This window comes from Pituophis catenifer, unplaced genomic scaffold (assembly GCF_029215685.1).
Source record: "Pituophis catenifer annectens isolate HBS135680 unplaced genomic scaffold, rPitCat1.0.hap2 SCAF_2, whole genome shotgun sequence".
Taxonomy (NCBI): domain Eukaryota; kingdom Metazoa; phylum Chordata; class Lepidosauria; order Squamata; family Colubridae; genus Pituophis; species Pituophis catenifer.
Genome location: NW_027256882.1, coordinates 296,588,304 through 296,610,315, shown reverse-complemented (window position 1 = coordinate 296,610,315; position 22,012 = coordinate 296,588,304). Strand labels below are relative to the sequence as shown.

At 47.5% G+C, this 22,012-nt stretch overlaps 1 protein-coding gene across 2 annotated transcripts in view; it reads left to right on the top strand.

Annotated features, from left to right (window-relative positions):
- The first annotated feature begins 6,143 nt into the window (after window positions 1-6,143).
- The window catches only part of VCP (valosin containing protein), a 29,144-nt gene continuing 13,275 nt past the window's right edge, over window positions 6,144-22,012 (top strand). The window contains exons 1-7 of one of the 2 annotated variants that reach the window (XM_070938993.1): window positions 6,144-6,265; window positions 13,248-13,359; window positions 14,503-14,675; window positions 16,804-16,946; window positions 18,924-19,054; window positions 21,181-21,312; window positions 21,594-21,696. In XM_070938993.1, the coding sequence (XP_070795094.1) occupies window positions 6,249-6,265; window positions 13,248-13,359; window positions 14,503-14,675; window positions 16,804-16,946; window positions 18,924-19,054; window positions 21,181-21,312; window positions 21,594-21,696 (811 nt within the window). In that variant the 5' untranslated portion in view covers window positions 6,144-6,248. Of the gene's footprint in view, window positions 6,266-7,462; window positions 7,540-13,247; window positions 13,360-14,502; window positions 14,676-16,803; window positions 16,947-18,923; window positions 19,055-21,180; window positions 21,313-21,593; window positions 21,697-22,012 lie in introns of those variants that run through there. The other variant, XM_070938991.1, reaches the window with a different exon arrangement.

The window sequence follows — 22,012 nt, the reverse complement described above, 5'->3', positions numbered from 1 at the left end:
GACCCACTGAAATGTGGAGCTCAACCAAAATGACTTATTCTAAAGCAGGGCTCTCCAAAGCTTGGCAACCTTAAGACTTGTAGACTTCAACTCCCAGAATTCCCCAGCCAGTTGCCACGTTTGGAGAGCCCTGTTCTAAAGTTGTAGACAAAGCAAGACTTTGGGATGTACCACAAAGAAAGACTATTCCGGAATATGGAAGTCCCATTGAGATCGTTTGGTTAAGCTTAAAAGGAGTTAAAAACCAAATTATGCTGTTTTGGGACCCAACTGTAGCCCCTCTTCACCCAGGCAGAGGGTACAAATGATTCTTTTTTAAATCAGGTTTCCAGACGGCAGGTTCTGGTGGTGATGGGAGACTTCAGTTACCCCAATACTTCCTTGAAAATGAAGAGTAAAGTTCCAGCAGATTTCTCCTCTCTCAGCAGTGAATGCAATGTAACTATTGTAGCATCTCTTTGCATCAGGCCCAGGCCCACCTGACTAGTATTTTTCTCCCAGTGCCTCCCCCTCCCTGAGCAAACAGATGACATGGAAGTTTCTTAATTACTGGTCTTGAGGGGCCTCCCTGATTAACGATGCCACTATGAAAGGCACCCCCTCATGTGGGAATGATGTCTAAAGAAGGAAGGGCTTTCTTTGATCTTCAATTCCTTCCTTTCAGCTCCATTGGGTTATCCCACCTTGTTCCTTCTCCCTGTCCACTTTCTGTATGCAATACATGGTTTTCTGTTTTCACAATTGGGTCACGCCTCCCCGGTCTCCTTTTTTCTAAGCGGTGACTGGCAAACAGCAGATGGCAGCAATTAACTAACCTTGGGAAAGCTGAGGACTGCGCTTGGGTAAACACTTGCATGGAGAATTGCCAGAGTCCCAGGGTTACGAGGTAAACTGGGGAGTAGGGGAAAAAAACTTGGGTGGCAAGAAAGGGCCAGCAGCAAGCCCACCTGCCAAGGAAGAAGAAATAAATGGCAAAGTTTGCTTCCCATGTAGGAAGTCATAATTTGGAGCAGAATTTCCATTGCTAAGCAAGAGGTTGTTAAGTGAGCCTCATCCAATTGATGACATTTTTTGTCATAAAAGGTTGTTAAGCAAATCACTGCAGTTCTGAAGTGAATCGCGTCGTTAAGTGAGTCCGGCTGACCCTATTGACTTCGCTTGTCGGAAGCCAGTTGGGAAGGTCGCGAATGATGATTTTGTGTAACCCTGGGAGACAGCAGCCGTTGTAAATACACGCTGGTTGCCAAGTGCCCGAATTGTGATCCTGAATGTGGGGATGTTGCAATGGTCGTAAGTGTGAGGATCGAACATAAGTCACTTTTTCTGTTGCAGTTGTAACTTCAAAACTGTTGCAAAAAGAATAGTTGTAAATCAAGGACTACCTGTAGTTGTGTTTTGTCTATTTCTGCAACATCTCTTCAGAACCACCCCCCCCCCCACATGCTCTTAGCCATCAGTAAATTTGGCTGATTTATTACGTGTTTCAAGTCAGTATTCACTTTTAATAACCATTCTATTTATTTATTTATTAAATTAATAAACCTCCAGACTGGTTTGGCTCCGTCCCGAAGGCTGCCTTCCAGTAGTGTAGCCATTGCCATGGTAGTCATCTGCTTTTTCTCCTTCCAACTTGCCAAGCATTTTGGACCCTTAGGGAAGGTGGATCTTTGCAAAACATTTGCATCCTGAATGTGAAATTTGGCTTGGTTTGTTTCAAGATCCATTATTTTACGCCTATCCACAATATTCTCATGAATCTTCTCTGGCATCAGCGTCCAGAACCATCAGTACTTCCATCTTCTTCAAACTCCAGTTTCTGCTTCCATAGAAGATCATTTTATTTATTTATTTATTATTTAGATTTGTATACCGCCCTTCTCCCGAAGGACTCAGGGCGGTGCACAGCCAAAATTAAAATACATACAGTACAAAATTTAAAATAATTTAAAAGCAGAATTAAATCGAATTGGCTTCCCAAAATATTAAAACCCATTACCCTTAAAATAACCCATTAAAATTTTAAGCCATAGGGAACTAGCAAGGCTTGGCGCAATTCTGATCCTTTGTAGGGGGAGGCACATCGCAGATCTGAGCCGCTTTTCCAAGGGCCTTCGGGGCTGTGCTGCCAAGAGCTGATCTGCAGCATATTCCTGGACTGCTGGCTCCTTTACTGTGTTCTGAGAGCCAGTCCTAAACAGCGGAAGCCACCTGCCACTTCAGTATCTTCATGGTCAGTTCTGAGGCTGTTTGTTCTACCTGTTGCCCTTAGTTTGGTCTTCTCTATTACACAGGCTGCAGGCCATGAGCCACAGTAAAGTGTATTCCAAGACTCTTAACTTTTCTGGGGAGCCTCTGATAGGGAGAATGGAATCGTCAAAGGGCCGACTCTGTTCATGCGCCAGTTTCCAAAGGTTCATGGAGCAGGATTTTCTTCTGCAGAGTCCATGCTGATCTTCCTCCGGAAGGACTCATTCCTCTAAGTCAGGGGTGTCAAACTCGGAGGCCGGATCCGGCCCGCAGGATGCTTAGATCTGGCCTGCGGGGCCGCCCTGGAAACAGCAAAGGACCGGCCCGCAGTGCCTCTGCCAGCAAAAATGGAGCTCAAGAGGGCGTCCCTCCCGAGCTCCGTTTTCTCTGGCAAAAGGTTGCACGAGACCATCGCAGCTGAAAACGGAGCTCAGGAGCCCATTTTTGCTGGCTGAGTGCTCAGGCCACCACATGTAGAAATTGAGGGGATACTTTGGCATTAATTCAGGCATATAAATCACAATAATAAATAATAATAAATAAATAGTCCTTGACTTCGTTTAGTGACCACTTGAGGTTGCAACGGCATTGAAAAAAGTGACATGACCATTGAAGCATTGTGATCAAAATTCAGACTCCTGGCAACTGGTGTGTATTTATAACCGTTGCAGTGTTGCGGGGCCATGTGGTCACCTGACAAGCAACGTCAATGGGAAAGCCAGATTCACTTAACAACCATTGCAGCAATTCACTTAACTGTGGCAAGAAAGGTTGTAAATTGGGGCAAAACTCAGTTAACAACTGTCTTGCTTAACAACAGAAATTTTGAACTCCATTGTGATTGTAAGTTGAGTACCTGCAAAATGGGAAAAAATCATTCTAGGCACCCAGGTAAGAGGTCTGACAAATTACAGTAATTCCCCCAAATCCAAGTTTACTAAATTTTGTGTTATTAGGCTGGTTTTTTTTGTTTTGTTTTTTTGCACAAAAGTACTTTTGTAGAACAACATTCTTCTGGATATATTTTACTTAACCACCAAGAACTGTTGAACAAGGCACACAAAAATGCTTCAGGCGTACATTTATTAAAGGAAAATAAAAAGAAAGAATTTGGAATGGTCTCAGGTCATCTAGTGTCTCCCCACTAAATGTTGCGTCGGGACTCAAAAGAGTGATACAGCAACAAAGGCAGGCTGAATGATGCTCTTTATGGAGAATGCAAACGGGCAGAATAAGTTCACTGAATTATTTTAATACAAGATGCAAATTTGGGAGCAAAACTACAGCTCAGATCAGCCTCTTTCCTAGGAAGAATGGACTTCATCAAACTGCCCCCCTTTCCACATTTCTCTGTCTTACTCATCGCTGTTATTAGTGTCCAGATAGAGATGCTGTATCCATGCAAGGACTAAGTAAAATCTAAAATGTTTCCCTTGGGATAGACTCAATGGGAGCTTTCAAAAGCCACATATCAGCCTTTATATTGAGCAAAATCAGAAAATACCTTCATTATTAATCAGGCTAAGTATGTGGTGTGAACACAGCCAAATTATAGTCACTTTTCTGGTGATCTCACCTCTACCTATAGGAGCAATTATAATTTTTTCCAGGCAGAAACCCTGGAGGAATTGCAGTTGTTTCACAAATGACACTCAGAAATGTTAGTAGGTGGAGGGAAGCTTTAGTTTCACTTTTTTAATTTATTTTTTAAAAAATTTGATTTATATGCCGCCCTTCTCCGGAGACTGGGGCGGCTTACAATGGGCTCAGCAATAGCCTTCATCCTTTTGTATATTTATACAAAGTCAGTTTATTGCCCCCACAACTGGGTCCTCAAAAGGAGGAGGAGTTTCACTTCTCCTTTTGAAAAAGTTAATGGATGACTTAGGGCAGGGATTCTTCCCTCTTCTGTGTACCTTCAGTCCTTCCCTGTTTAACCAGAAGCCCTTATTTTCTGAAAACAAGTATACCGTTACAGGCATCCTATTCCAATTTTGAAGGGCCTTAAAGATCAGGTTGATGCCCCTTTTCTGTTCCCCCCTGCCTCATTGTCCCTGTGTCTTCTGCTTTATTTTCTGCATTGTTTTTTTTTTTTACTGTTTATAACTATTGTAAATTGCTCAGACACATTGAGAGTTGGATGGCATATAAATTTAATAAATTATTACTGTATTATTATTTACAGTCCAAATCCACTTGGGGTGAGTGGCCAATAAATTTAGTTATATTTGCCTAATCCAAGTCCTTTGGAAGGATTCCATACATGGATAAAAAAAAATTTAACTGACTGGGTGACCAACCCTAATAAATAGTAACAATAGTAAAAGCAATGTTTATTATTTGAAGAGGTGTAACATGTTCCTTCAATTGAATAGTTTGCAGGTAGAACATTCAGATTCAGCCCCCAGGGTGCTTGATGGCCTGTAAAGCATTTCCAGCTGTTGTAAAATGTTGCTCCCCCTCTGCTCACATGACTGCATTTTGGCTGCTTGGCAATCAGCTCACATAACAGGTTGCAGTTTTCTGTGGTCACCTGACCCTGATTTGTGACAGAATGGTTTCAGATTACATAAAAATGGTAATAAACTCAGATCTGATCATGTGAGTGTTTCAACTTACAACCCTCATCCCTTGCAACTAAAAATTCTGATTGTGACTGCTGTTGTATGTCGAGGACTATCTTATAGACAGTTCACCATCTCCTTGCTGAGTTCCTGCAAGGATATAGGAACACGGAATCCAGGTCTGTTCCTGGTGGACAACAGTCCCTTTATATAGATAAATTCCAGTTAGCATAACTGTGGGTCTAAAAACAGGCCTACATCCCTTGCGCTTCAGAACTCCCTTTCCTTACAAGAGAACAAATTCTCAACAACCTAAGAAACTGACAATTATTATAATTTAACGTTTTTTAGAATAGAATAAGCTTGGAGGTTTTCTAGTCCAGCCCCCTGCTCAAGCAGGAGAACCTATACCTACACATTTAGCCTTGGCTGTTCAAGATCATAGGGGGGCCAGAATGCAGAGTTTCTCAGCCTGGGCCATTGTAAGAGGGGTGGACTTCAACTCCCAAAATTCTCCTAACCCTTAAGGCTGGCTGGGGAATTCTGGGAGTTGAAGTCCACCCGTCTTGCAATGGCCCAGGCTGAGAAACCGACTTGGGGCCATTGGGGACCCATTAGTGTGTCATTGTCCTCGCGAGGAACTTTCATTCAGACCAGGAAGCCGCAGCGTGGGCAGAAGGCGCCGAAGGAGGCCGCAGGGCTCCAGGTGGGCGAAAAAGACCGAGGCCGCCGCCCTGCTAGCCTCCTCTCCTCGGCCCACCCGCGACGGCGGCCCCTCCCTGTGCAGCTCAGCCACACCACCGGATCTGCCGCCGCCCTCAGAGGCCAGCGACGACAAGGCCCAGCCTCCCAGCACCACATGCTCAAAAACAGGTTCCCAAATCCCCAACGTCATGCGGCCCAGGGCGGCCACGCCGGCGGACTACTTCCCGGGTCGTCTACGGCCCGGCTCAGCCCACTCAGGCGCCGAAGCTTATTTCCATAGGAGGGCCGTCGTGCCAATCAATGTCTCCGTTTTTCGATTCGCCGCGAGTTCTTTTGACGTAACCCCAATCACCGTTGCGTCGGTAGCCGGAAAGGGCCTTCGAATTGGCCTTTCGCCTGAAATCTTCCAGGCTCCGCCTCGGACGTCAGCCAATTTTTCTGATTGGTCCGCCCGGTCGCCGGGTGGCTCTGCCTTCCCGCAGGAGATCGCTTCCTCATTAAGGGAGGGCGGGAAGCCGTTCCAGGTCGGGGCTGCGATTGGCCGCGCGCGGCCGCCTCTATTTTTCGGATTGGTCGCCGCGCCACCTGTTGCTAGGCAGAGTGCGGCCTAGCGCGCCGGGCGGAGCGTCACCCCCGATGAGTCGGCGCTGATCGCTGAGGGGAAAAACCCAGCGCGGAGCAGGCAGAGCCGAAGCGACCCTCGCCGCCACTGCGCCAGCCCACATCGCCGCCATGGCCTCGGGACCCGAGTGAGTGCCTTGCCCCGACCCCGTCTCGCCCGCCCGGCCTTCCTCCCCACGCCGGCAGCAGGAGAGCCGCGTCCCGGCGGGCGGCGACGTTGGCCCCGCGGCCCTGGTCCCCCTGGAGGCTGCGCGGATCTCCCAGGCCGGCCTATGGAGCGAGGGGGGCGGCGGGGGCCCGGCCGTGCGAGGCGCCGCGCCGCCTTTGTCTGCCGCCCGCGGGGCTCCTCCGGAACGGCTCGGCGGGGCCTGGCAGGCGGCGGCCGGGAGACACGCCTCGCTGGGGGGAGCCGGGGGGCGCCGGGGCGGCCCCCTCCCGCCAAAGGCCCTCGGGGCTGGGGTCCTCGGGGCGCAGGCGAGGCCTCCCTCCTCCCTCTCGGCCTGCCGGGCCGGCGTCCCTCTGGAGCGAGGCCCCGGCGTGGCCAGTCGGGTCCAGCGGCCTTATTGAGGGGCCCCGCAGGGCGAACCCCGCAAGCGGGTTTATTGTGGCGCCGCCTCAAGTAGGCCGTGTGAAGGTGGGAGGCCGCTGGGCTGGGTTGGAGGGAGCTCTCGCCGCTCCCTTCTTTCCCCCGGGCTCTTCGGGGCTCCTGCCCCGGGCATCCCTCGGACGGAGGCCGGGGATTGATGGCTTTCTTCCCAGAGGCAGCTGGAGCTTCCTTGTCTTCCCTTGGAGACGTTTCGCTTCTCCGCCAAGGAGCTTCTAGAAGCGGGGAAGCGAAAGGCCTCAGAGACGAAAACCAGGCAAGTCCAGCTGCCTTTTGGAAAAGCTTCCTTCCTTCCTCCCCCCCCCCCCCGCCTCCCCCGGTCAGAGAAGGGACTTCAACTCCCAGAATCCCACGCGCTGCACAATCACGGCAGGGAGGGGTTTTTGGGCAGGCTCGGCTCAGGGCAGCCGGGGATTAGGTGAGTAAAGTGAGTGAGAAAGAGACGGATGGCCCCCCTGGTTAGAAAGAGAAGAGGCTGTGCCAGAAACAGGGGCTTTGACCTCTGCTGCCTTAGGTCAGGGGTGCTCTCTGGGCGGCTTCTTTCAACAGCTTCCTCGGAGAGCACCAGAACTCCACAGTTCAGCCCTGAGCTACCTGCATCCTCTTCTATTGAAGTGTCTTGACTTGAATTAGCAGAGGGTGGAACTTGAAAATGTGGGTGATTAGAGGAAGGTGGTCAGTTGCAAGATGCTTGGATTCTTGTCCATCTTGGCTTGTGGAAGTTGCTAGAAAAGGACTAGCCAAGCATACAATGGAAATTGTAAATGCCTCGTTTGGACAGGTTCTCTTCTATTTAAGGTAAGTGGCATAAGGCATTTGTTAGAGAGTAGGTGGGAGGTATCTCTCACCATTGTTGCTTTTTGATCTCTTGGCAGAATGATTCCTTCTCTCTCTCATCTCAGAATATTCTTGAAAAACTACTTTAAAAAAAAAAAAGTAGCTCCAGTCTTCTATGTCTGCATGAGGTTAAGACCATTTTTCCCAATTTAGGGGTTTATGCTTGGAAAGTGATTGGAGTATATTTGTTGTGATTCTATTGGATGGCTCAGAAGCTTTGGATACCAATTGACCATCATTCTTTGGAAAGGTTAGGTGATTCCGGACCTTCCTGAAAAGAAATCTCAGTAGATAAGACTAAGAGATGTCTACCTAACCTGTGGCCAGGAGCTTGCAAAAAGCTGCAGAATTCTGTTCTGTGACAGGCTGTTCAGTTTTCTTTTGAAACTGCTGGGGAAGGTGATTAAATCTCGGTGGAGTTTCATCAGTCAGCAGCTATCACCCATTGCTATAGTTCTCCTCAGTTGCATCCCATGGAAGCTGGTAAGGTTCTGAGCCATGGACCACAGCAGTGTTTCTCAAGTCCTGCAGTTTGAAAATGTGGGCACTTCCATTCCCAGAGGTTGGCAGCAAGCATTCTGGGGGATTCTTAGAGTAGTCAAAGTTGGAAAACACAGAGATAACAGTGAGATGGGCACAGTTGAGTCATTGAAATGGAATCCTGACATGGCTTGATCAGTAGAGCTGGTGACTCAGAAGATGAGGCCTGACTGCTCTGGAGCAAGTGGCTTTCCCTTTGAAAGGCCAGGTCTGTCTTCATAGACCTGGACTCTAACACCAAATGCTTTTGGCCTTCTTTGGTGGGCCAGCCCCAATCTTGAGAAATGGGCTAAAGTGGCACATCATGTCTCAATGATGGCAGTTTCACTGAGCTGCTGTTGAAGAAAAACTAATATGGAATCTCTTGCAATAGGACCTTTGATAACAGAAGCTGGGCATAGAGAGCATTCCATTATGGAACAGAGCGCAGAATACCGAGGGTGACTTTCAGAGCTCTAAATGGTTTGGAATTGGGACATGTGAAGGCCGTTGCCTCCTTCACACATCAGTCTAAATATGGAGACATATTTCTCAAACATCACTTGTTTTAAAAGTCAGTCTTAGGATCTTCAAGAGCAGCCCCATGTAAAGTGAATTGCAGTAGTCAGCCATTAAGTGATGAGTGGGTGAATGACTGTCTACAAAGTTTTCTGAGCCACAGTTGGCACACAAGATGTATTCGTGCAAAAACCATCCTGGCCATGACTTCCAATTGCACTATGCCAGGTGCAGCTCTCCTAAACTGCCAGCAAACCCCATGGGGTGCAGCGTGACCTCATCAGTTAAATCAGGACTTGCTGTAGGATTTTGAATCTGCAGCTTACTATGGTTCAGGCTATGCCCATTTTTCCCATCCAGACACTGAGTCGGGGCTCCTCCTGCATCTTTGATTCAGGTAGAGTTTATAAGGTGTCATCTGTACATTAGTGATACCTTGTTCGATGCCCTCTAATATCTCTGTAGCTTCATGAAGATATTAACGGGTGGGGATTGTGCAATTCCATATTGAAGTTTCCACAGACTTAGCTCTTTCCCCTCATGGCTTGAAACCCACCCAAAGGGAGAACCCTTGTAAAATGATGCCTCCCCCCTCCAATCCCAGCCAACAGAGCCAGTCGAGAAGGATAGGCTGGTTAGTGGAATCAAAAGTCCCCAAGATGTCTATGGAGATTCTGGTTGTCCCATAGGTCCTTTTCTTGGTTTTTTTTCCTTGAAAATGTTTCAACTTCAGAACTGAAGAAGCTTCTTAGATGAGAAACCAAACATTTTCAAAAAAACCAAGGGCCAATTGCCTTTTGGAAAAGCACCTTTGGGACAAGCTACCAAGACATATTGCAAGACCAAGACTGTCCTATCTAGTCTCATTCCACCACAGATAATCTGTCCTTAACTAGTCTGAATCCCAACTAGTTAAGATCAGATCTTTCAGGATTCTCTAGCTGTTGGCCAAGCACCTTGCAAACAAGCTTAGCTTAAAAGGGAAGACTGGGTGCAAGCAATAATTGCCTAAAAGAAGTAGGCTGGGTGATGACTTCTGGAGGAGAGAGTACCCTCCCAGCAACTATGCAAATCAGCTTCCTGTCGCCTCCCCTGCAGCTCTCACTGATCAGGTATCAGGTTCATAGGTGGCTGCACTAATGGCTTGGGCTACGCTGTCCGGTTCCTCAGGATCCCTTGGCTCAAACTGAACTCAGATAACTAGGCAAGATGGATGCCTCATCCACTCAGCAGGGGCTGCCCAGCTGTCCTCCAGCTGTGAGCAGATGCAAGGGATTTGATCCCCCAGATGCTTCACAGCTGCTCCATAGCAGGGCTTTCGGTCTTGAGTCTTCAAAGCTCAAAGCAGCCAGGAGAGAATTGACTTTTGCTTCATCATTCTTACTGCCATGATGCAAATTCAGCTTTGAGAACTTATCTATGGTTGTTTGCATTCACTCTTTGTTTTAGGCCAGGGTCTCTAACCCTGGCAACTTTAAGATTGGTGGACTTCAACTCCCAGAATTCAATTGGCTGGCTTAAAGCTGCCAAGGCTGAAGACGGCTATTTTATAGCAATAGCACTTAGATTTATATACCGCTTCAGAGTGCTTTACAACCCTCTCTCAGCGGTTTACAGAGTCAGCATATGGCCTCCAAGAATGCTCATTTTACCGCTGAAAGGCCAAGTCAACCTTGAGCCTGTCAGGATCAAATTCTAGGTTGTGGGCAGAATTTGCCAGCAATGCTGCACTCTAACCCCCACAGCTCCTGGTGTCATCATCCCTCTAGGCATCTCGGCTGCTTCATCTCCCAGAGCTGCCTGGGTTGGTGGAGAGGGCACTTAATTATATCAAGGGCTGTCCTTGGCTGCTTGTGTACAGAAGACACTGACTTTGAAATTACAGCTGGAGCAGGTGCTGCAATGGGGGAGAGCCCGGGCAGGTGCTCTCATCTTAGTCTGGCAATTGAATTATTTGTCTGCCCTGACTACCAGCGGGGAGTCAGCCTTAAGCTTTCCCAGCTGTGGGTGGAGATAGGAGACGGGAAGTAAGCCTTTCACAAGCCAACTTTATGCTGTATCACCTCTGTGGGCTTGAAAATCTGCTTCTGTCTTTCGTTTCTGATTTCTATAGAAATCTTGCCTCTTTCTTTCTCTATGGCTGCCTAAAGCCGGATCTGTTTAGAGGCTGGCCTCCTGGCCCAAAGGGGCCTGTGCCCCTGAAACTGCTTTGCTAATCCGTACTGTAAATGCCTCTCTGCTGCCAGGTGCTCCAGATGGTCGTTCGACAGAGAAACTGTAATCTGGTAGATTGGCATCATGTAAAAAGTCAGAGCCTGCTCAACTAGTTCCATTACTGTTTAAAAATGGAGTAACTTGAAATTAGGGAGGGCATGGGAGAGGATAGCCGATAGTCTCAAAGAGCACCAAGGATCCCAGAGGAGGAAGGTAGCTATCAGCCAGGATTTAACATTATTAGGAAGGATGGATGGATGGGTGGCTCATCCTTGGAAAAAGGTAGCTCTTCACTCATAACCTGAGGTATATGTTCTCAGAGCCTCAGCATAAATGCACAAAAGTGGTTTCTGTCTATGATTTAATAGTGAGCAGGCAACTCAAAGACTCAGTCTGTGCCAGCTTCACCTGCCTCAGAGAAAAGCCCAACTCCAGGAGGCAGCTTTCTTCCCATGTTAGCCGAGAAAGGGCCCCTTGAATCGGGCGCTTTCTGCCCCCTGGGCTTCTGCCTCCTCTTTTCTTCGGGCAGTGTCTGCCCTGGGGGCTCCAGAGGCAGCTTTCTGAGCAGCTTCAAGTCAGCAAATCCCTCTAACCTGGCTGTTTAATGCTGTGTCATCAGGGCTGGAATCAGCTCCTCTGTTGCTTGCCAGAAGCCCTGAAAGGATTGGGAAATTAAAGTGGTCTCTGGGTAAGTCGGAAAAGGGCTGTATCGATTCTCAGGGTATCCTTCCTGCATCTGCTTTATTTCTGCTTTATTACCTCAATTTGGCTGATGTTTTGATGCAGTCAACATCTCTTCCACGTGACTCTAAGCAGTCTAGTTGGCTCAGCTGGCCAAATTGGGGGAATTCTGTCCTCAGCATTTTTACCTTCTTACCCCATTGCCCTGGAGACATCCAGTCAGATAACACAAGTTGCAAACCACGATACCTAGTCAGTTTGGATATGCTCAGTTCACGAGCTTTTTGCTTGTCATTTTAGTGGACTAAAATAGTTTTAATTACTGTTTATTTTCCTTATCACTGGTGCTATTAGAAGTCAGTTCAGATCAAACCCTTCAGAAGAAATACGTTGAAAGTATTGGGCTGTACTGTAGTGTTTCCGCTGCTGCTTAAAGATAAAGTAACAAGTTTGTGTAAAGAATTTAATGGGTTTTCATAATATTCTGTTTGTTGCAATGAAAGAGTTGCAAGAGACCCTTCTAGGAAACACCCACCTAATCTCATTGGAGCGGCTGGGGACTGAGGGGCTGCACTTCCTTCTCTTGGGACCTTTCTGCTGGGCTCCAGCTTGTCTAGATTGGTAATCTTGAATCTTACTGGGGTGGTTAAAGGGACTTCACAGAAGCTGTTTGGAATTCAGCATCACAGAGTCTGCAGGTGGAATGAATGTCTCTGGAGATTCTGGTTCTTCCAAAAGTGCTTTTTTTCAAGAGGCAACTGGACTTTCTGGGTTTTCTTTGAAGACGTTTCGCTTCTCAACCAAGAAGCTTCTAGGTCTAGGATAAGAAGTGAAACATTTTCAAAGGGAAAAAAAGCCAAGGAAATCTACTGTACCTGACATGAGGTAAGAGCAAGGCCCATCCTCCTCAAGTTGTCAGCCTTAAATGGTTTCTGGGAGCTTTTGTGTCTACAGTTGGAAGAAGTGTGTCTGGGTAATCTCCTTTTGTGAGAGCAAAGGTTGTAGCTGTATGCAGACTCACACTCAGGAGTTGACTTGCTAGGGAGCCTAGCACACCAGAGGAGTTAGTTGCACTTTCACTTCCAGAGCAAAGGTTAGGCTCTTTATTAGTCACATCCTTTAAGAAGTTTGAAAAGTGCCCATGTGGATAAATAGAAGTGTCCTTCCTTGGTCTGGTGATCTCTGAGCGCCCTCCTCTCTGTGCGAAAGGCAAAGTAGGAAAGGGAGGGAGGGAAGGAGGGCTCCACAGAGTTGTGGCGTGAGTGAAACTGAAGTGCCTTTGGGGAATTCTAGAAACGGTTTCTTCTAATGATGAAGCTCCTTTCTTAAGACTTCCGTGAACCGAGAGGCATAAAGAAAAAAGTTCTGTCCTTGTTTGGAATTGGCCAGAAATCCCCATATTGAGAATCAATTCACCGCAAAGGGCTGCTACAAGCATTTTATTTTCTTGGAGCAAAATTGCTACTCATTTTTGCAGTGCGACTCTCAGATCTCTTAAGTACTGTAGTAAGGGATTCGTGAACACTTCTGATCAATAACTGCTTAGCAGAAACCCAGTTGAGGAGCCTTTTAAAATACTTTGTGTCTGTGTGTTGTATTATACGGCACATGACATGCTGGTTTTTCCAAGAGGGTTGTGTGAGAGTAAAAGCAACGGCCGGTGGATGGGAAAAAAGGTCAAAATGGGGCGTGGTTCTGTTTCCAAAGCTACCAGCAACTCCTTTCTCTGATTACAGTTCCAAAGCTGATGACTTATCAACTGCAATTCTGAAGCAGAAGAACCGGCCCAATCGGTTAATTGTAGATGAAGCAATCAATGAGGACAACAGTGTGGTGTCACTGTCGCAGGTGTGTGTATGTGCTACATAGGGAGCTGTTTAACAGACGAATGGAAATTTTCCCAGAAGGAAGCAAAGGCGGTTTCTCCAGGCTATTCATGGGGGAGTTTATTTATAAGCTGCTCTGCTGTTGTCTGTTCCTTTTCTTTCTCAACAAAAATTTGTCTCCTCACAATTGGTCCATACAACAGTATTTGTTTTCCATCCCTATTTTATAGCGTAACAGTTCTTCCCTGTTGCAGAGGAAGGCAGCACGCATCTCTCAGCGATCGTTAAAAAGGCTAAAAATATTGAATGATCCTTGAACAGCTGCTAGTTTTTTCTCCCCAGCATGAAAAGCTAAGAGATTTCCACAAGCCTCTGTGGCTTGGCTCCTGGTGTTTTTCTCTTTTACCTAGAGTACAACATGGATGCATCTTTGAAAAGTCTGGCTCTGTAGTCTGGCATGAGCAAAATGAATCCCCGTCCTATAAAGGTGCTCATCTTTCTTTGGGTGCTTCTATCGCGTTAATGCAACTATTCAACCGTACAGGTAGTCCTTGACTTGCAACAGTTCATTTAGTGACCAAAGTTACAACGGCACTGAGAAAAGTGACTTACAACCATTTTTCACACTTATGAGCATTGCAGCATCCCCATGGTCACATGATTTACATTTGGATGTTTGACAACTGGTTCATACTTACGACGGTTGCAGCGTCCCGGGGCCATTCAGTCACCTTTTGCGACCTTCTGACAAGCAAAAGTCAATGGGGAAGGCAGATTCATTTAACAACCAGGTTACTAATTTAACTGCAGTGATTCACTTCACAGCACTGGCAAGAAAAGTTGTAAAATGGAGCAAAACTCACTTAACAAATTTGTTACTTAGCAACATAAATTATGGGCTCAATTGTGATCGTAACTTGAGGACTACCTGTACAGTTGCATAGTTGCATTAACTGAACTGAACCTGGTCAGTATTTCTTGGGAGCACAGATTCCCTAATTGGCAGCCAGAGCGCCAAAAGAAGAAGGGCATAACTCCCACTCCTCTCGAGCGGCTCCTACCTGTCAGGTTGCCCTAGTTAAGTTGAAGGAAGAGCCAGTTCCAAGCAAGTAAAGAAGTCCATCCCTGGATTCCCCGGTTCCCAGTGTTTGCCTTTCCCTGGCAGGCCAAGATGGATGAACTGCAGCTCTTCCGGGGAGACACGGTGCTGCTCAAAGGCAAGAAAAGGCGAGAGGCCGTGTGCATCGTGCTCTCCGACGACTCCTGCTCGGATGAGAAGATCCGCATGAACCGGGTGGTTCGCAACAACCTGCGGGTGCGACTTGGAGACGTCATCAGGTGAGGCCACAAGGCGGACTCGGATATTGGGAGGGCTTAAAGCAGGGCTGGATCCGGCCTGTGGGGCGCCTAGATCTGGCCCGCAGGACTGCCCTGGAAACAGCCAAGGACCGGCCAGCGGTGCCTCTGCCACAAAAAACAGAGCCTGGGGGGAGTCCAGGAGGCCGTTGCGGCTGAAAATGGTGCCCTGGGGGGTTGCGCGCAGCTCCCCCGGGCTCCGTTTTTGCTGGCAAAGGGCTAGCAAAATAAACTTTTTTTTTTCAAAAAAGGAAAAATATTTCCCTTTTTGCCTTTGAGCATGCAAGAAAGGACAGGAAAGGAGAAAGGGAAAGAGGAAAGGAAAAGATGGGAAGAGAGCAAGGCAGGAAAAATAAGGAAAGAGGGAGAGAGGAAGAAAGGAGAAGGAAAAGAGAAGGAAAAAGAAGGGAAGGAAGGAAGGAAGATAGATTATGATGGAGGAGGGAGGGTCTGAGGGAAGTTCTGCCTTAGCACTTGGCCACCACAGGTGCCCCCCCGACACAAGTGATGATGTGCTGGCCACGCCTACCCCAGCCACGGCCCCCCCTGAGATCAAACACAACCCTGATGCAGCCCTCAATGAAATTGAGTTTAACTCCCCTGGTTTAAAGGGTTTATGAAGCTGACGGACACAAAGGCATCTGGTGGAACTTTAATTTTTGTGGAAAATACTGATGTAGCCGGACTTTGCAAAATGCACCTCTTGCTTGTAAATCAATCTGTTTTTCATGGCTCTGCTTTAACGGGACGTTCAAAGAACTTCCAACCCTCCCTCAGGCAGTGGCAACTCCATTTCCACGCTGTTTTCAGGAAAAGTACATAAAGCTGCACCATGAAGTTGCCAGGAATTGATAGATTTTATACCCTGCAAAGTTATTGAGCTGATGAGTAGCTGAAAGCTAATATTCTGCTCACACACAGAGACCTCCTTTCCAATGGCAGAATTTCCCTCCCAGACCCCACCCCCGTATCTCACGTATAGCCTCACAGCCATCTGCTGTGGAAGAACTTAGTGCAGTGCTTCTCAACCATAGCCACGTTAAACAGTGTGGACTTCAACTCCCACAGCACAGCTGGCTGGGGGATTCTGGGAGTTGAAGTCCACACCGCTTAAAGTGGCCAAGAAACACTGGCTTGGTGGATTATGAACCGCGCAGAGTCATGTGCCCCTAGGATGACAGACTCAAGTCTGTTTGAAGAGCTGCATTGGCTGCCGGTGTGTTCTAGGCTGCAACTCAAGATGCTGGTTTTAACCTTTAAAGCACCCCCAAACATACGAAGTAGTCTGTCTGTGGGACCCCCTCTTCCCAATCACAGCCACCCCTCCCATCAGGCTGAGTAAAAGAGAAATGCTGCTGCTGGAGGGAGCCAGGCGGTGGTGGCCCCTGCTCTCCCCGGGATGAGGTTAGCCCCGTCCTTCTTAGCCTTTGGGAGGGAAGGCCCTGAAAGGCGCGGCTTTTCCAGCTGCCCAGAGGTTACCTTGTGCTTCGATGGACGGTCTTGCTTTTACAGGCAGTCCTCAACTTACAATTGAACCCAAAATTTTTCTTGCTAAGTGAAACAGTTAAGTGAATTTTGCCCCGTTTTACAATTTTTCATGCCACAGTTAAGTTAGCAACACAATCTGGCTTCCCCATTGACTCCGCTTGTCAGGAGGTCACAAAAGGGACCAGGGACACTGCAACTGTCATAAATGTGAGTCAGTTGCCAAGCCTCTGAATTTCGATCATGTGACCATGGGGATGCTGCAGCGGTCGTAAATGTGAAAAACGGTCACCGGTGACTTTTCAGTGCCATTGTGGCTTTGAACGGTCACTAAACAAACTGTTGTAGGTTGAGGACTACCTGAATTTTTACAGATTTTTTTAAACATCTGTGACCTTGCTTTAAGTGCTAGTGGTATGCTGCCTCGAGTCCCATTCAAGGAGGTGGGTGGCCACGTCTGTTTATCAAAAGGAGGCTACTGAAGGGAAGGAGGAGAGAAATGGCTCCCCTCTTGGGATCCTCGGCAGCGGCAAAGGTGGGCCGCCCAGCGCTGGGAAGGGGAGATTTTTTGAGGCAAGAAAAGTTCCGCAGCTGAGAATCAACGGGAGGACTTGTCCCTTTTCAGCATCCAGCCTTGTCCGGATGTGAAGTATGGCAAGCGCATCCATGTGCTGCCCATCGATGACACCGTGGAAGGGATCACAGGGAATCTCTTCGAGGTCTACCTCAAGCCATACTTCCTGGAGGCTTACAGGCCCATCAGAAAAGGTAACCGCCTCAGCCGGCTGCAGGGAAACGGACCCTTCGTTCGGGATGTTGCTTCTAGCCTAAAGGGAGGCGCCCTGGCAGGCTCCCGCCGCCTGGCCTGAAGGGTGGGGCTGAAAAGGAGCCACCAGAGGAGGGCTGGCGAGCCCTTGAGCCCCCCAATCCAACACCTTTCACCACTGGCCGCCTCCCTCCCGTTAACCTTTTTCTCAGCAGCACCCGGAAGGCCTTTCCTGGCCCTGCTCTGCAATGTCCAGAGTGGGAGCCTTTAGCCACACATCCCATGAGCCATCTGAAAATCAGGGATTATGGGATTTGTAGTCAAAAGGGTCTCTGCTGTTGAAAGCTAAACGAGGCCATGAAAGGGTTTTCTTTGCAAGGGTTCGAGAGGATAGGAATCCCTCTGGCTGGGTCTGGATCTGCCTCTCACCCTTGTGTCTTGGGAGTGTCAGTAGAGGTTTTTTTCCTGTTGCCGGTGAGTTTCTGTAAAGTTACAGTGCCTGAGTACCTCTGCGATTCCTTCTGCTCGTAGTAGTCACTGGTCTCTTTCCAACAGTCAAGGAGAACTAAAAGATGCATACATGTTTTTTGTTACACCTCCAAATCGCAGCGTCTCAAGGATAGAGGAAGACCCCTTTATTCAGTATCCTGATACTGTAACCTACCAACCTAGCAGTTCAAAATCATGTAAATGCAAGTAGATAATAAATAGCCACTCGGGTGCGAAGGCAACAGCATTCTGCCTGCCTTGGCATATAGCTATGCTGGCCATGTGACCATAATACTGGCTCCCTTGGCTGAAAAACAGAGGATGAGTACCATCTCTTAGAGTTGAACACGACTGGAGAGGGAAAACCTTTCTCTTTTCCCTTTAACACCGTAACAAGCATGCAGGCCCTCTACGTGGGGAGCCCCAGGCAGCAGGGCCTGGGCAGGAAAGCTGCCTTCTCGGTCTCGCAGGTTTAAGTGATGGGGGAGCCACTGCCTAGCAGAGCACATTCCTTGGCTGGCCCGCTACGTGTGCCTGTTTGCCTTGCTCGAGAGCTGCTGGGAGCTGGTCATGATGCCCCAGAGGGACACCTCTCCATAATATTTCAAAAAGCTCAACCATCTGAGGGATTGCAAAATGAGGGGACTTTGGGGACATTATCCCCAATTTGGAAAAATCCACTGTAAAAGAAAACGGTTGAATGGATTGTGCTTATGTGCACAGAGTTCGGTTTGCTTTTATCCCCAAAGGAAGCTCCAGACGAAACGCAGGCCTGCAAGCTCTTCCTGCCTTCCCAGTTGCGGCCTTGGTTAATGACTCTGGTTCCATACTGGGTTTTTCTTGCTCGTTGATTGTATTTGAAAGGCTTTGATTACTTACAAAGCACTACGTAAGTGCCAGTAAACGCCAGTAAATGCAAGGCTCCTCCCCCATTGTAATCTTTCTGTAGCAATCTAGGCGTGGTATATCTAAAGCGCCTTACACAGTCTCCAGCTTTGAGGAAATAATTTCATAACATGTTTACATCCTTCAAGAATTTGATTCCTCATAGTACCCTAAAAAAGAAGTAACGGAGAGAAGCTTTTTTTCAACTTCAGTAAAAAGAAATATATGAAAAAGAAATATATCTTGAAAAAGAAATATATTTGGTGTTGCCTAAATCTTTTATAATATATGGTACTCTTCATTCCTAACCTTGCTTATTTTCCACATTTCTTTTTATGAAATCTGTTACTAGGAATGCTGGTTTGTTTTGCCTCTATAAAAACCTTTCCCAGTGCGTTCTGAGCTGTCAAAATTTCAGAGGCTGCTATGGTAACCAGACTAACAAAGAACATAATAAATGATATTATACGTTTCACGTAAATTATATTGCCAGATCTTGCAAAAGTCTAAACATATCAATACTAATTAATGGATCGGTGACAAGTTTACTCCTCTCAGAGGCGGCTGTAGGGTGAGGCCTCTCATGAATGTGGTGATGCTTTCAGGGGACATTTTCCTGGTGCGTGGAGGAATGCGCGCAGTGGAATTCAAGGTGGTGGAGACAGACCCCAGCCCCTACTGCATAGTCGCTCCGGATACGGTGATTCACTGTGAGGGAGAACCCATCAAGCGAGAGGTGAGTTCGGCTGGGAGACCCGGCAGGACAAGCACCGTCTGATATTGAGAGAGAGGAGGGGTCTTTGTAGATATCAACCCCCCCACCCCACCCAGCCTTTCTGGAAGGGGCTTTGGTCAATTGTTCCTATGAAGAAAGAGGGAACCAACCTAGAACTAAGAAACCACCTGAGAATGAGAACAATCAGTGGAACGACTTGCCTCCAGATGTCGTGGGTGCTCCATCACTTCAAAAAGAGACTGGACGGTAGACGGTTTCCTGCTTGAGCAGGGAGTTGGACTAGAAGACCTCCAAGGTCCCTTCCAACTCTGGTATTCTGTTAATATGAATACATATTGAGAAGGCTACTTTGGTGGGTGCTGTCCAAACAGCTGTGGCATCAGAAGTATAGTTGCAAATAAGCCTTGCCCTTATTATGGTACTAACCATAAAAAAGATGATTTAGATTTGGCTTAGTGCAAATCCAGTCACTGTCAGTTTGTAAACCGTGTTCTTTGAACGTAAAGACTGTAAGAACAGCCCTGCTAGGTCAAGCATAGATAATTCAGCAAGTATTTTTCTTGTTGGACCATTGGAGGCCTTAGAGGTGCCCACAAGCAGGACACAGAGACGCCTTCACCTTGTATTGTTGCTCCTCTGTGGTTGGTGTTTGGAAACGGGTCCCCCAACCTGGAGATGATGCTGACTCTTCAAAATTTAAAGCCCTGAACAGAACCATCAGTTTATGATGAGCCCTGGGGGCGCAGTGGTTAGAGTGCAGTATTGCATGTTTACTCTGCCACAGTCAGGAGTTCGATCCTGTCAGGGCTCAAGATTGACTCAGCCTTCTATCCTTCTGAGGTCGGTAAAATGAGGACCCAGATTGTTGGGGGCAATAGGCTGACTCTGCAAGCTGCTTAGGGAGGGCGGTAAAGCACTGTGAAGCGGTATATAAATCTAAGTGATGTTGCTAGTGCTATTGTTACCTTTTAAAGCCATTGCCCCATCTTGTAATAAAGAGATTTCACAGGTTAATGGTGCACTCCTTTCCTAAGCAATGACCTGGCAAACAGCAAATGGTAGCAGCATCCAGCTAACCTCGGAAGAGTTAACGCTGGCTACTGCCTAGCAATCTCTCTCTCTCTCTCTCTCTTGGACTATTGACCCAATTTAAAGAGGTCCTTCTGATTCCCTTCACAATCACGTTCAGTTTTGACACCCTGAATAGGTTAATAAATGGCCTTTTCTGAACCTTCTGTATTTTTAAGCAGATGGCCTATAAAAAACAGTTATGCCTAATTCCAAGATTGTTAAACTTTCCCAACAATGTTTGATGGGGAACTTTGCCAAAGCTGTTGTAGAAAAATGTGCCCTTAAAGTAGGAACCAAACAATTGGCAATAACATAACAAAGGACCTTTTATTGGCGTTAACAACTGCAGATAGTCTTTGACTTATAACAACAATTTGTAGTGGAATTTCTGTCGTAGGTCACGGTGCTTGTAAACCAATTTTATGGCATTTTTATGACATTCATTAAGCAAATCATATAACTCATTATGCAAATCCAGCTTCCGCAATGGGCATTTTTTACCATAAATGGGCAGAAAAGGTTGCAGATCATGTGACTGCAGGGCTCGTGCAACAGTTATAAGAGTGAGTACAGGTCATAAGTCACTTTTTCCAAGGCTACCTTAACTTTGACCCATTAAACAGATGGTCATAAGTCGAGGACTAATTGTACAGGGATCAGTGGATTCCTGATCAAAGGAACACAAAAAATGCTCAAGACTCTCAGGTTTACAAGATAGGATTCATTCAAATCAATGAAAATTTTAACACAGTCTTAAACTTCAGAAATGTAGGCTCTGATAACCTGACCACGGGCTGCCTCTGCATTCTGTTGTGGGCGAGGGTGGGCAATGATGGCCCCTTTATGACCTGTGGGCTTTGGCACGGCCCCTGGCTCAGGGATTCTGGGAGTTGAAGTCCACAGGTCGCAAAGGGGCCATAGTGTCCCATCCCTGTTCGAGGAGGATTCTCGGTGCCTAAAGCAGACAGGACTAAATTTTTCCCAGCTGATGAGACGCAACGTGAAGATCACCTTGTTTTTCCTGACATTTCTTTGCCTCTATTTATTGCCGCCAGGATGAAGAGGAATCTCTGAACGAAGTGGGCTATGATGACATCGGAGGCTGCCGAAAGCAGCTGGCTCAGATCAAGGAAATGGTGGAGCTCCCACTTCGACACCCGGCTCTCTTCAAGGCCATTGGGGTGAAGGTGAGGCTCTTCTCTGGTCCCGAAGCTTGAGCTGCACTGAGAAGAGGAAGACACTCCCCCCTACAGCCAGCCCCTCCTTAGGTTGAAGAATTCAGGATCCACGGGGTGGGTGGGGGGAACTGCGTACAGCCCCCCTCACCCTGTGTGTGCAATATCTGTGCTGGTGCCTAAACTTGAAGTCAGGTGCCCAACCTCGGCCACTTTAAAGACCTGTGGACTCCAACTCCCAGGATTCTGGGAGGCTTTAAGTCTTTGGCCGTAACGTGTCTCTGTCTCTCCAGCCTCCCCGTGGAATCCTCTTGTATGGTCCACCTGGTACCGGGAAGACCTTGATTGCCAGAGCCGTGGCTAATGAGACCGGAGCATTTTTCTTTCTCATCAATGGTGAGTAGCTTTGCCTTGAGCCTCTCGACTGCAGGCCTCGGGTGGCTGAAACCAAAGGCTGTATTGCCACCCCCGGCAGGTACGGGGCCTTCAGCATGCAGTTCCTTCGTTCTTCTGGTTGGGATTACAAAGATTCTCTCGCTCATTAATAACCCAAAGCAGAATTAAAGCTGATAATGCGAAAGAAACAAGCACGATAGTGGTAGATCAAAAGCAATAGTTTAGAAACACAGTAGGAAACACAGCACAGTTGCAACGTAAAGCACAATTGTCTTTTTAGTGACGAGATCTAAATTGTTCTGAGAGCCTCTTTATC